Here is a 15409-nt window from a genome sequence, read left to right as displayed (position 1 = left end):
CTTTCCTGCTCTTTTCATCGCTGCCTCCTCTCCCTCCCTCGTCACCTCTCCTACGATGCACCGCCTCTCCTCTTCGACTCTCCTTAGTCGAAGAAACACAACAAGACCTCAACCGAAAATCAGAAAAACACATCTGCAACGAGATAAAATGAATACGGAAGAAAATGTTTGAGGTAAGGGTTTGAAGTTTCGATATTTGCCTCATTCAATAATCTACACACATCAGCTGTACATCATCATCACAGAGGGGGTTTGGTGCTTTTCAGCTGCTGTTTTAAGTGTATTTATACACACTGTGAAGGTAAAATAAACGGCCACACACTATTTAGACTTTCAGACTTTAAATAAATGTTAAATCAGTTAAATCCTGTTCAGGTTTGATTTGCTGTCTGCCTTTGTGAAACACCATGCTAGAAATAGTGCTTCTGCTGCCTCGTGTTCACATCTGCTTTATTTTATTGCTCACGTAATGAAAGTCTTTACTTGTTAAGACATTCCACGGGGTTTGATGGCGTTTGTCTTCACTGGAAGGCTCTGCACGAAGTCAGTGGCATAAAGCTCAAAAGGGAGAATCTGCTGGTTCAAGATGAATATTTCCTCAATTTTTAGTGCATTTTTCCCCTCCTGTCATCTCATGATCTGTCTTTTCAAACTCGTCAATCGGCTGACTGAACCTTTGTGTGTGTGTGTGTGTGTGTGTGTGTGTGTGTGTGTGTGTGTGTGTGTGTGTGTGTGTGAGGTTAAAATGTTCAAACTATCTTTGGTCCAATTTTTTTCAGACGCAGTACTGAAAATCCTCCGCTGCAACCCCGAGTCCTCTGAGAGGACCGGGAACTCAAGAAAACAAGTGCAATAAAGCCACATTTAGAAAGCTTTGCATTGGTTTGTCTAGTTTTTTTTGTACTTTTTAATAATTTTTTTTGGCTGGCACTCCACCGCTCGCGCCGTGCTGACTTTGCTCGTCGATACAGACGTGAGCGGTTCGATCGCCGAGGTGACGGAGAGCGAAGGCAACCAATCTGTCAGCGTTTGCATTAAATAAGACATAAACTGCTGAGCTGCAGCTTTAAAAAAAAAACAAAACACCCTTTATCGACGACTGCAACAGTAGAAAATCTAAATACACTCGGGTCAAAGGTCACCGAACGGCTCCCAGAGTTTCCTCAACGGCCATTAAAGACAAAGAGAGTTTTTCGGAGCTCCAGGCATTAACTTTAAGTGTTTCCCTTTCAGCGTGGAGTTCATCGTCCTCAAAACAAGCGAACAAAAGAAAGCAAACCAAAGGGCGGACGAGCAGCGAGCCCTGCGGTCTGGACTCTACAGGTCCTCGGTGTAGATGATGCAGGGACTCGTGTCCTCGCTGGACTCCAGCTGCACCGTGGAGACGAACCAGCGGCGGGACCCCGTGGCGTTGTAGTTGAGCGTGGTGCGGTAAGTGTTCTTGGCGTGCTTGGGGTAGATGATGGTGGTGCTCTGGTAGCTGACGGGCCTCTGCCGCGGCTCCAGGTACACCTGGCTCTTGTAGCTCCTCCAGGTGCAGTTCCTCACCGCCACCACCGTCTCGCTGAAGGACGTCGGCGTGGGGACGGGCAAGCAGAAAACCCGGTCCTGGTAATGCTTGTCGGAGTCGTACTTGACCTCAGAGTTGCACCTGAAGGGAAGAGAACGTCTTTTAGATCAGAGGTCGCATTTGAAAACAACGATCCCAGAGAGTAAAATCAAGCTTTCTTATATTTCATCAGTTGTAAAAAGCAGTGAAAGACTTCTAGAATCACTCCTAAGGGCTTCATGCAGCTAGTTAAAGTCTGAAAAACCTCAAATCCTCTTTTCCACAGTGTTTCTCTTCATACTGAAGCTTGCAAACACTTGTCGCTTCTCAAAACAAGAGGATTTCTGTCATGTTTTCAGTCATTTTCCCACTCAAAGTGGCTTTGACGCTCATGCTGGCAATAAGCCGTCACTGTTTTCTCCGTGTTGCCCCCTCCTCTTCTAAAACCCTCCCTGAGCAAAGAGCAACACTTCTGACGAATCGTTAAGCTGATGTCTTTATGATTTCCACACCGTAACGGCCCGATTATGCCCCGCGAGCCGGATGTTTCACCTCCCAGGTTCAGCCTGTGATCACTGGGTGGGATGTAGTGAACCGAGCCATAACGATCTTACTTGATCTCCTTCTCCGGTTTGGGGTCGACCTCGATGCTCTCTCCGAAGAACACGGGGTACATGCGCGTCTTGGGGTCGCTTCCCGTGGAGTTGAGCAGCAGGTAGGGCAGCTGTGCACGGAGAAACACAACAACAGTCTCACTTAAACGCCCACAAACTGCTGGATCGGTTTTAAGCAGCCTGCCAACGTGTCCATTTAAGGAATTTCAGTTTCAAAAAAAAAAAAAAAAAAAAGATCCCAGCATGGCTGGGTGGGAGGGGGGGTGGTTGTTTCACCAGAGCCTGCAGCCCAAATTAAAAACACTGCCGTCCCCACCCTCTCCAGGAAAACACATCCTGCAGCCTCCTCTCTGGCCACTGGCAGGACGAAGAGTCCAACAGGAATCACAGCTGTCGAGGCAACGCGTCCATTCGAATTCGGATAATTACGGCGGCCAAATGAAGTGTTGGGGGTAAATCTCTCACTCACAATCTTTCACTGTGGATCAGGCCGGTTAGAGACGCGTGACCCAGACATCGCCTGCATGCGTGCGTGTGTGTGTGTGTGTGTGAGTGTGTGTGGACTGAAATAGACTTACAGACATTACAGAAATTCATTTGCAGAAAGCAGAGCTGCCGGTTCCCCGGCGGAGGGAAGATGAGGCTGTTTGAAAATGTTAACGAGGTGATAGTGAAGGATTTTCTGTTTTGTCTGGCCGCCTTCGAGAAAAGGTCAGAGGTCCAGTTTGAGCAGCAGTTTCAAACACTCTCTGTTTTCCTCTTTCCTTCTTTCCCGTCAAGCAACACAACATCTTCATGGTATTTAAAGTAAAGGAAGTGTGTCCCTCATGTCTGGTTGAAGAATAACAACCTCGCAACACCAGCAAATACACCGAAACAAAACAAAACACACACTCAACACTCAAGTTGTAATGATCCCACAATCCACCTTAAAGCAAGTGTAAAAATCATTTCCTGCTCCTTTTGCTTCCATAAAACTATTTTAAATCAAGAACCATTACTGAAAGCAACTGAGCTGATTTTGGAATTCGCAGATTTAGCTCAGATCTTGAAATACTCTTCAGAAACCTTAAAATATTGAAATTCCGAATATTTCAGTGACTTTAAAGAGTTAATTCTGATCATTTTTATCAACATATTTCTATTGTAACCCATTTTGCACTGCCAGCTGGAGCTGCAACACGCTTTTTCACTGATTCCTTGATCAGAATTACATTCTGATTTTGATCTCCTGGATTAAAATCCCCATCATTAAAATCTTAATAACCCACTGTCTGTCATCATGCAATAACTCCTCACAGTACCTGAAGTTAAATTGACCCTTTGGCTTATCTTTGCTTTCTTTTTTTACTGAATTAAATTCCGATAACAGACACTAGTAGTGATAGTAACATATATAACACCAGTATAATCAGTAACCTGGGATTATTCGTACTCCCTATGAGGGCAAAAACCAGCTCGAACTTCCTGAATTTATCTAGGAGTCTGTTCAGTTGATCCTCAGGAATAAGGTGCTTTTGGTGGAACCCTTTGGGACTGCTGAGCTGGGACTATCTTTAGGACTGATAACAAAGGAACCGGTTCAAAACAAGCCGGCAGCTGCAGGAGATCAGACCTGCTGTTGGACTCTGTCGCTCCAGTTTATCTAATGATTACTTTGACAGCTGTTTGATCCACCGGTTCTGTTTTTAATTTATTAATAACCTGTTAGAAATAGGCGAACATGCCCACCGTGCCATCCTTCCTGCTGACCTCAGGCCACCCGGCACAGCTGCTCCAAGGACCGAAAACAAAAGAGACAGCCTCAACAAGATCAAACACAACATTCACAGGCTCTGCTCAAGGAGGACGCGCCAGATGTGTGAAGTTTTGACACACTGCAGACATACAGGCTTCATTTAAACCAGGACTGACAGGTTCCTGCCTCCACACTGGCTGAACCTCTGATACTGTACAGTGTTTTCTCTGCAGGTATCTGACCAGCCTGAATTGGCCCCTCGGCCAAAACTTGGGTCCTTCTCACGTTACAGCAGGAAGGCTGTCACATGCTGCGGTCCGACTGCACATGCCACTTACAGGGGACGAGCAAGAGCAGGCCAAGGGCGCCACAGATCACCGAGTGAAGCTCGTCTTACCTACGGCCTGCGACCATCGCCACATTCTGACTCAACGGGGGGGCACTCCACTAGCACAGCTGCGAGATTTTCTTTTTTTTTTTTTAAAACCCTGCAGGTTCTGCTACAGCTTCTTTTCCTGCTGCTGGTACTCTTGACCCAGAGAATGTGATTGTCTTTCCTCTGCTGCTCTGGCATGGAGAGCATTCCAGGTATTTCTCTGGAAACGTCTGCAAAGCAAACACTGGTGAATGGAGGGGAGGTCACCTCCACACACTGCATAAATCGCCCCCTGGAAGCACTTTTCTGCCCAGAAGAAACGGACTTGCAGCTGAGAAAAGCCACACAATGTACAATGCACAATGCGGAGCCGCTGTGAGGAACGCCAACACAAACAGGGAATTCCAAGCAGCGGCTGTCTGGTGCCGCAAAGCCTTAGACTTCATATCCTGTTTGCATGGATGTGACTGCTGGCGCATCAGTGTCCCACGGTGAGATCTGCCTCCTGACCGTCCTTCTGCCTAATCCACCTTCAGCTGAACCGCCTCCTTCAACCGGACATGCACACCACCTAATCCACTCCCAAAATATTCACTATTACATGGCCACACGCATATTTCTGTGCCTGGAATCCTTCCTGCACTGACAAGGCTGCAGGTATAAGAATACTTATCCTGCATGTGCAATGCATGCATCTGCACCAAGACAGACTGTCTGAGCATTTATGTGTGTTTAATTTAGGAATTAGATAGTCACCAAGAACTTATGCAATGGGACTGCAATCGCTTCAACGAGCCCCCCGCACCTCAAATAGCACTGGAGGCTTGTTCTTAGGTGGCATACAAAAACAACACGAAAATAGATTTCCAAAGAGGAAAGACATGCACGCCTCCCCCCGTTCTGCAAGTACCGAAGGCCCAAAGACGGAGTACCAAACCAGAACAGCCTCTATGGGGAGAGCACAAAGCAGAAGACTCCTAATCCAAACCTCCGTGGGATTATAGGATCTCACTCTCTCTCCCTGTTTCTGCGGCAGGCCTCAGCAAACCGATGTCACGTAACTCCCAGGATGCAGCGCTGCATTTCTGACACTTTAAAAACCACCCTGACCTGCTCAGACACGTCTCTGAGACTTCTGAAGCTGGGAGCGACCTGGAAATGATTCTCAATCATCTGTCATGTATGACAGACAGGTCAACGCAGGATGTGTCATCTGCCTTTTGAAAGATGAGAAAAATGCCTTAATTATCCTAAATTCTAATTTTCAGGGGAGCAGCTCCCATCGTGTTATTTGTGCACGACTGTCTTCAGCTTAATGAGGGTTAATTTTCCCTTTAGGTGCTTTTCAGTGTCTGCACAGCAAGTCTTTCCCCCAGATGAGTGATCTGCATCTGATGGAAAGAACAATTTAGGATTTCCAGGAATTCACAGTAAGTCAAAAACTGAGATAAATTTTCTAAGAGATCTAAATAAAACCTGTTGCCAAAGACTTTTGATTTTGCTTCACTTCACTGCAGAAAGTGTCTCTTCTTGATTTATCATTTATTTATCACCTGAACAATACTTGCACAAGTATTATTTACACAGTTGCTGATTGAAGCTACTTATTCCTGTTAATGTTTAAAGATCGAACAGGATACAAGATACAATCTGCGACATCTGGTCAAACATCAGTCCGGTAATGTATTTCTTCAGTCGGGTCAGCTGGAACTTCATAATCTCAAAGGTGAACAGGGTCACTGCTGGTTTAATATATGACCAATTTAATTCATTCAAACACATGTAGCAGTCGCAGTCATTTTAATGTTTTTAAACGTTTGAAAGTCTCTGCGGCTCAACAGTGGCGACTGAATCCAACTTGACGGTGTTTCTCGACACTGAGTAAGCCTTATCCAAACTTTTTCACAAGAGTCGCCCATGCAGATTCCTCACAGATCACCGGGAGTGGAGAGACGGAAACCTGATCACACTTGTCATCCTTCTCAGTGTACACACCTTTACTCGGACACATGCTACCGAAGCGACTGCACTCATATGACTGTCATTTCGCCCGGAGCCCCTGGAATCTTGGAAAGGACCCCTGGGAGTCCCTGGACCCCAGTTTGGAAACCCATCTGGGCCCAGCAACTCGCTGACCTTTAATGACACCGTGTAGTAAGAGTCCCACAGATGCCCCGGAGATAAAAAAGCAGAACTTTTACAGTATTTTTCGGAGCATCTGAAGCAGGAGGGCAACATCAGAAGTTTACAACTGAGGAATTCCGGACAGAGGAGCAGACAGAGAGCTTCCAGATGTTGAGTGAGGGGAGCTGATGTGAGATCTGTTTCTGCCCAAACTCTTAAAATGCTTTCAGATTTCCTGCGTCTCTCCCAGCAGCGTCACTATTAGAACTTTTAAAACTTGATCTTCTTGTTTTTAATTCGACATCTTTGTACTCACTCCACAAAGTCACTTTCTGGACACTAAACAGACCTCGCAAATTTGCGTCAAATAAAACCATAAATGCAGCTTTCTGTTTCTTACCAGTTTGCCTTCTCTGCTTTCCTTTTTATAATATCCATGATGGCTTTCGACGGGCGTCGAGCAGCTGCCGGAGCGCGACTCGATCAGAGCCGGGGAGAGGGAGCAGAAGGGCGGACTGGGGCTGGGGGGCAGCCCCGAATCCGGGCTGTCGAGCAGCCCTTCCCGGTTCTTTCCTTTCAGGCTATCATCCATCGCTTGTAAATGTAGGTGCCCCACCATTTCTGGGATGGCTCACTTAAAAAAGAAGAAACCCTCGTGACGGAGTGGCACAGGCGGGCTGTAGGTGTCGGAGCGCTCCGAGCCGCCGCGCGCTCCTGGCTGCGTCCGCACGCAGCAAACAATCCTGGGGGAGCTCTCTGAAGGAGGAGAAGAGCCCTGCAAGTGGACAACACGGGAAAACTGCATTTAGGAATGAATTCTGAGCTCCAGAGTCACATCGACCCACTCTTTACCTCGCTTCTGACTTCACTGTACCTGTGCGTCCTGGTGCGTCCACTTTGACCCAGAAATATACTCCAAAATATGCCGCCAAGGAACAGGAGACACACTTGCATACAGCTTTAAACTTCACCTCAGTGTGAGGTTATTTCCTATCTCTACGACCAAACCACTGAGCAGAACCGTAGTAAAAGTCACCCAGAAAACAAACCCTGGTCCGCGCGTCTGGCACCGATCTGGATGAGCGCTGCTCTGCGCCTCCGCTCCGAGTCTCAGTGTGTGTGAACCGTGTGTGTGTGTGTGTGTGAGTGTGTTTGTGTGTACAGTGTGTGTGCGGCTCTGTGCAGCGGAGAGCTCCCTCTTAATGATCCTGCCAGGCTTTTTTTTTCGAACCTGGATCCAGTCCAGCCCCTCATGATCTGGATCACTTCCACGTCCAGCCGACAGGGGCGAGCGCGTCCTCCTCTCCTGCTGCACTGTACAGTTTGGCTGCAACAATGCTGATGTGCCTTTTAGCAGATGGTTATAATGTTGGACGTGTTCCCCTGCTGGGGTTATTATTGTCTTCAACATTCACCTCTTTTGTGCAACCAGTAGAGCAACTGCTATGGTGCAAAACAACAACACCATTTCAGGATCATTAGTGTAATTTTTATTCATATTTATCAAAGAAACACCTGAAATACCCTTAAGGTGAAATTAGTAATCTATTCTGAGTTTCAGGTTTGGGTTTTCTTTCCTCTTAATAATATCAGTGCAGTTTTACAGTTGACACCACTGAAAAATCCTTTAAACACACTCTACCCTCATCACCCATGTCATCCCTGCCAAACTCATAACAGTCACAAATGTCTTTACACAGTTAATCACATTCATCAGCTGCCTTCATGACCTCAGTTTGGAGCAACTCGGGATTCAGCATCTCCGAGGACACTTTAGCGTTTACATGGGACTTTTTATTCTCCAATTTAGGCCTAATTCCGCTCTACATTGACCATGTAAACGCCTGAAAACTTTGTTCGGAATTAAGTTTGAATCCAAATAGAACTTTTATCCTTTGGAAGCAGAATTACATGTAAATTAGGCGCGACTTTTTCCTGGTCGTTCTGCGCATGCTCCGCCATGATGACGCAATATTCCAAGATGGCGGCCCGCAGGCCGCGGTTCTACTCTTACGGAGATGTTTTATTTAAAGGTGCTGTAGGCAGGATTCAGCATCTCCACCATCTTGCTTAGGGTTACCAAAGCAAGATGGCGATTTGAAACCCAGCACAGCCAATCCTGTCCTGTTTTCTCTGACATCACGCCCTTACGCAAGTTAAGCCCCTCCCACAAGAACGTGCGACGAACGCCCCTCGACCAATCACGGTTAAAGCCTCAGGGGCTCTTCTGATTGGTCAAAGATACCTGGAGCTGTGAGATTCCTTTTCAGCTCAGAACAGAGACAGATGGAAACGCTGCGCCCTCACGGTAGTGCAGTTATGCTACACTCCTAAAGGATTATCAATGGATACTCTAACATTTAATCCAAAGAAAACAGAAAAATTAGCACTGACTAGCAAAATCCTGCCTACAGCACCTTTAAAGGCAGTTTTAGAACTGGATATAATGAAGCCAAAGAATGGATGGGCACATAAAAACATGAATATTAGCAAAGCTGAAGGATCAAAGTTAATCGAGAAACTTAGAAGAGAAAAACGCTGTTTACTTCTGGGAGAGGTCAGTACGTCACGCCCCCTGTCCAATCAGAACGCTTCACAGACCCCGGCATGAGAGAGGTTCAGTTCTTCGTTTTTCCCATGTAAACACGACGCTCATGAATATAATTCTGAATTATTTCGTTTTAGAGTAGGACAATTCCAAATTAAAAACACCCATGTAACCATGTATCAAATGAAGCTGAGCCACATCCGCCCTCTAATTAGTGGTGTAATTCATACCGACATGTAACTTATTAATTACTCCACAGGAATAACCATAGAAATGAAAATGTTTATGCTGCTAATATTTGCACACATTACAGAATCACAGCACACTTTGTCACATACAAATATGTCGTCTGTAACAATAGGATTCAAAACAAACCATTGTTTTCGGGAAGCAGCCACACCAACAAACAAAGGGGAGAAACAGATTTTATGAAGTTACACAAATGTTCCTGATAGCTGTAGGTACAGTTTGTGCTCAGTCGGTTCTTCTCTTCCTCTCCCAGCTTGCTCTGGTTCCATGTGTGTGTGTCTGTGTTTGTGTGTGTGTGGCCTGTGGGTACATCTTCAACATCATGGGTAAAAATATTATTAAAAACAAACAGTTCAAGTTAAGTGAGCAGAAACTGAAAGTATTTACGGATTGACTGTTTATAAAGTACATCTGGGGAAGCTTGTATCATCTGCAGAACAATGTGCATAATTTTCATGAGCATTAACATCAAGAATATGAACGTGAACTCATTTATTAAAAGCCAGCAGCTAATGTTACCTGAACAAGTGAGCTCAACAACACTTAGAAATCCCTTTGAGGTGGAATTCAAGGGAGATCAACTTTCCCCAACATAATCTGAAAGGTATCCAGAGGATCTTTCAGATTCACTGTTCTTGTTGACTGATGCTGTTTTCATTTAATTACAGCAAAGAAATCAACAGTCAGCTCTTTGTTGAGCAACTCTGAAAATATTTAGTCAGTAACCGGATGATTAAAGGATTGCTAAGGTTATTTTTCATGAGATCTGTCTGTAACTATCCTGCCTGGTGTATTTCAGGACTGGGTGGAGATGGGTGGGGACGCTCCATCCACTAGCAACCGAGTGATTTGTGTGCACACACAGAAACACACACACACACACACTGGCAGAGGCCGACAACACAGACCTGAGTGAACAAACGAGCACACAGCGGAGAAAGAATTGAATCCTTGTTGATGTTTCACTCCACAGAGCGTCTGTGCTGTCTGTTCATACGCTCACTCTCAGCAGCAGCAGCGCTGCCAAAAGGGAAATCAGAGCATAAATAAGAGCCAGTGCAGAGCGGCACACACTCGCTGCCTGCTTTAAGTAGTTGATTGTATCTTTGATGGTCCACCAGCTCTCCATGGTGATTACCATAGACTGCCAGGAAGTCAAGCATGAAGCTGTTTTTTTTCTTCTTAAAGTTCTCATAAAAACTCTGATAACTCTGTTTGCCTTTGTTGTCGGTAAGATATACTTAATGGCATGCCTCTTAAGCTTGTGCAGCTGTAATCTTGCTTGCTGAGGTTTGTTTTCCCTCCTCCGTGTTATTGTTTGGAAGCCGCAGCAGGAAGCCGCGGAGCAAAGTTTTTACTGGCGTTCCCCATGTCAGGTGTGTTTTTGTGTCATCTTATGCATCTTAAAGAACCCATCACGCTGATCCTCAGGCATTCAAGGGATCAGTGCAGAGATCTGGTACAGATTAGGCTCTGCAGCGCAGATGATGAGCGTGTTTGGTGGGTGTAGACATGTCGGTGAGCGTGCTGGGCGGAAGAGTTGCTCAACTGCATCCTCATTGAACGAGCAAGCAAAGCTGGAATTTGTCTTCGGTGTTTTACATGTTGTTGGCCTGTTCACACGTTGGTGGGAATCAAATGCATTAAAGGATCAGTTCACTCAAAGGACAAAAGTATATTTCCACACAGTCTATTGCTGACGAAGCCTCAGAAGTTAATTCTACCTGACAACTCAAACGTAGGTTTTACTAGGCCCATTCGCTGATTTGATTTGCAGGATTGGATTCGTTTGCAGACACATGAACAAGACTTTGTCACCAGGAAAATCGTGGCTTCTCTTTGTTGCCTCAGTAGCTTTGACCAATCGGATTTTAGCGGCTTTTGGTTGCGTGCAAACAAACAATCAGTGGAAAGTCAAAGAGGCAGAATTCATCAGCTGTTATGAAACTCAGACCACAACCGAGGATTTACTGTTATTATTAAGCAGTTATTGGTTTATGGATATTAGTTACAATGATGTGAGACTCATTTGTGATGAATGTCAACATGGATCAAAGCACAAACAACAACAACGAGTCCATAGAAGAGCAAGGACAACAAGAAATAGCACTTTTTTCTTGTGTGTGGCAAAGAGTGAGGCAAACAGTTAAAGGGTTAAATGCATACCTGCGTGTTTTCTATCAAGCCATATATTTAATTTGTGGCTGGAGTGCCATTTTTGGCTCCGTTATTTGTATTATAATGTCGGGCTAACATGCCAGCACTCACTGTCGAGATGCCAAACGTATGCGTTTTGTAATCTGGACAACGTTTCTTTCAGAAGCCAAATTTACAGCCCGTGTGGTACATCTAATGTCAGTGGGTTTGCTATGAAATTCTGCTTCCAGGGGGTCTGGTTAGACACTGCATGGGGGTCTGGTGGTTAGCAATCTCGCCTCAGAGAAAAAAATGCACCCTGTTCAAGTCCAGGTTTGGGCTTGGAGGCCTGGCTGTGCTGACTTTGCATGTTTTTTTTCCATGTGCACGCATTGGTTTTCCTCCGGTATTTCTGTTTCCTCCCACAGTCCAAAAACATGCGTTTGAGGCTAACGGATGTCTCCAAATCTCACACAGGTGTGTGTTTGTGTGTGTCCTGTGACGGACTGGTGGCCTGTTGACTCAATGGTTTGCACAGAACTGAGAAGTTGCGGCGTGAAAAATTAATTTTAGTTCCTTCCTGAGGAAATTAATCTCTTTTCCCAGACTAAACAATATCAGCCATTAGAAGCAGAACTGTTTCCAAATCTTAATCCAACAGATTGGCTGATTGTCCATAAAGCACCTGCTGAGAATCGCTGTCTCGGTCTGCATATCAGCCTGCTACACGAGCATTAAGCTCACAGCAGTCCTGTGTTTAGGTGGCTCAGTGTCGCCTTCGTCGGCTGACAGGCTGTGATTCATGTTGACCTCAACAGAAATACCATCGACGTTGATTATACTGGCCGGCAGATACGAATGTTTGAGGCTATCATATCTCAAAATCAGGCTGACAAATGCACAAAACAAACCACTAAATGCTGTGTTTGTTTTGGGTATTTCGTTGAACTGACCACACGAGAAACCAGAGCCATTAAATATCATGTTTTTTAGAAAGATTGATAAAACAGACAGAATATGCACTCATGGTACTGTAGTATGTCCTGAGCTCCACAGTGGTGTGGTTCAGACTCTCAACACATAACGAGAACATCCCAGACTGATTCAGATATGTCTGTATGGAGTTTGCATGTTTCCTGTGCATGGGTGGGTTTTCTCTAGGAAGTTCAGTTTCCTTCCACAGAATAAAAGCATGAATTTGATGTTAATGATGAATCTAAAAGTGTGTGTTTGAGTGATTTGAACATTTCAGGCTGTTAAACATAAAGTGTAAAATAAGTGAAACACATTCACCATGTCTCTGACCCAATGAAGGTATTTTTTGTTTGTTGTATTGTATTTTTTTCAGTTTCTTCAGTGTTGAAGTATTCATGTTTATTTCTACAAATACTTATTTTACACCCTGATGTGTCTAAAATAACATTTGGCTCACATGAGATGATTTAGAAAGAACCTCCTGGCTTTTCATAAAGCTAGAAATTTGCCTCTGTTAGTTGAAAGGGTCAGCTTTCACCGTGTGCTGGTCACAACTTTGTACAAACAAGAAAAAAGGTCAGATTCTGACCAAGTCTGCTTAATGTTTTCTCCATGTGCTTCATGCGCTCAGGGAAATGAATTATTCTTTCAAAGACTTTCATTTCAGACATGGCTGCTGACAGGCCTGCTTTATCCCTCTGGTTCTTCTAGGAACGTTACTTTGGCACATGTGTATCAAACCTATGACCCCTCAATTATGGATGGGAGACCTGGGACATTATTGAACAAACACCTTTAGCTTTTGGCCCCATTATGCAGGAGTTGATTGAAGAGTCTTGCAATCAGTATTTGGTTTCTGAGAGTTCTGGGATCCCGGGGGGCGTCCAGACAGACCTGGAGGGGGAAGGGACGGCCAAGTTGTCTGCCGATGATTCATTTTTAGTGCTCCATCAGCCTTCCCCTCGCAGGGCAGCGTTTCCTCACATCCTGCCACAAACGCTCACAAACACGCACAGACAAAACCGGGACAACACAAACATGTTTGCATGCGCATAGATGCCGAAACTGGTTCGCTCGCTCGCCCAGACATTCCTGATGTGCAGAAATCTCTGGCTCATTCTCGCTGCGCTCACACACACACTTGCCAAGCCAGCTGTATAATCTGAGCTGGGAAATGAGGGATGGATGTGATACAGGTGTGTGTTTGTTTGCACGAGAGTGAGACAAACACACAAACAGAAAGAAGGGCGTTCATTTCTCTGCGTGATGCATTGTTCAAGTCTGAGTTTCGCTGTGGGGTACTGATACTTTCTGGAGGTGCGACAGCTCCACCGTGCACGCCGGCGTGTGCACCTGCCGTCTGGAAAACACTCTCAATGTAAACAAACCGCAGAGAGGCCGGCCGGCCGCCGCTGGCAGGACGGGTGTTTTGAGTCGGCGGAGGCGTCAGTGTGGTTTCCACACACACACACACACAGTGCTCGTCTTTAAACTCGCCTCCATGAATCTTCACCATCTCGCAGATAGGTGACCGTTCTCCTGTTTGCTTTTCACACAATGTACACATAAACACTAGCTACTTGTCCGACGCACTCACGTGACCCCGCACCTCTGCTCCGTTCCCCTTTCTTCCAACCTTTGAAAAGAAGTCGGCTTGATGATGGATGAGTCTGGCAGATTTTAAATATGCCATCCAGACCTCGGAGTTCAATCCATAATGCACCTCAATTCTCTGGAGCCAGCCTACATCTGGTTTTGATGTGTGGAGACGCGGTCTGAATGGAGGAGACAATCCTCACCCTGCATTTCTCTCAATCCAACGCAAGCTTCTTCTCCTCCCTTCAGTTCTAATCTGTCTCTGTGATTCTGCTTCATCCATCATTGAGCAAAACAACACCAGGCATCTTAAAATGACACCAGTGATCATCCGCGGATCACATTGCAGCGTTTATTTATGTACCACTTTATTTATATGCCTCTTTATTTGGGGTCTGCTCCAAGATTTATTCCAGTGAGTCTTGTTTCTTTTCACATCGAAAGTCTTTTTTTCTTTTCACATCAGCGTATTATTAACTTTATCGTGCTTGAACACTATAGTAAGACACTGAAACAAAGAGAAACATGATCGATCGGCTGGTGTGGCGTGTTCGTGTGTGTTCAAAGTGAGAAAGTTCCATAGAGGGAAGACTATTTCTAAACGCTGCCAAGGTTAAAACGTCTGACGTCAGTTTCTAATGTGACGCCACTCCACGTGACACATTTGTGTATTAACTTTACTTCTTGATGATTCATTTGGTCATCAACAAATTTTTTCCAGTTGAAGAGGAAAATCGCCCAACTTCATTAGCAAGCTACCAAATTAGTAGTTTTACTTGAGTACACATTTTAAATGAGGGGTTTCGTGTTTAGTGTTGTTTTTCTCTGCGCTCTGATTAGAGCTGTTGTTATTTTATATTGTAAACAGTTATGCTATTAAAGGAATTAGATTTTATTGTCTTTTTAATCTTTGTTGGATCTTCTAGAATCATCAGTGTTCAGATTTCTGATGTGGAAATTTGTCTAATTGCTAATATTTTGCCTGGATGTTGCCACATTTGCACCAAATTAAACAAAAGACATTTTTAAAACTCGCACATTTAAGATTTAGGGTGTCTCCTCTTGCATCTAGTTGCAGCATTTTCAGGAGGGAATATCGTGAGAAGAGAGGGGGGACTTTAACGGAAGATTCTTCTTGTTGTCCAGGGTTCCAGTTTAGTGTTTCTTCCAAAAAAACAACTCAAAATGTATGTTTAGTGGAAGTCATTTGCAGAAATGTGTCGGGCAGTGTTTGGACGGGGCTGATTAATAGGTACTGTACGTGGCGGCGTGCAGTGTGCGTGACCTCCTTCCTGGGACTTCCCTGAGGCTCCGCAGCTGCTGGCCTCGCATGCTAGCAGCTCATCTGCTCTCAGCTGTAATCAGTGATTCACCTGCACGCTGCTTCCTCTGACATTTTCACTTCCTCGTAACTCTGTGTGAACAGTCAATAGGCAAACACGAAAATGGCTTTTGTTTAATGTGTAACAGTCTGAAACGAGGCCGGCCGTGTTTGCCGTCATGC

General features: G+C 45.1%; 1 protein-coding gene across 1 annotated transcript; it reads right to left on the bottom strand.

Moving 5' to 3' along the window:
• Window positions 1-1191: 1191 nt before the first annotated feature.
• rflna (refilin A) lies at window positions 1192-7555 on the bottom strand. Its single transcript, XM_030105728.1, has 4 exons — window positions 7276-7555; window positions 6802-7176; window positions 2164-2273; window positions 1192-1651 (listed from the first exon to the last, which is right to left on the bottom strand). The coding sequence occupies exons 2-4, from the start codon at window positions 7018-7020 to the stop codon at window positions 1318-1320; spliced, it is 663 nt and encodes a 220-aa protein (XP_029961588.1). The 5' UTR covers window positions 7021-7176; window positions 7276-7555; the 3' UTR covers window positions 1192-1317.
• Between the last annotated feature and the right edge of the window lie 7854 nt (window positions 7556-15409).

Source organism: Salarias fasciatus, chromosome 12 (assembly GCF_902148845.1).
Source record: "Salarias fasciatus chromosome 12, fSalaFa1.1, whole genome shotgun sequence".
Classification (NCBI taxonomy): Eukaryota; Metazoa; Chordata; class Actinopteri; order Blenniiformes; family Blenniidae; genus Salarias; species Salarias fasciatus.
This window is presented reverse-complemented; position numbering and strand designations above follow the sequence as displayed.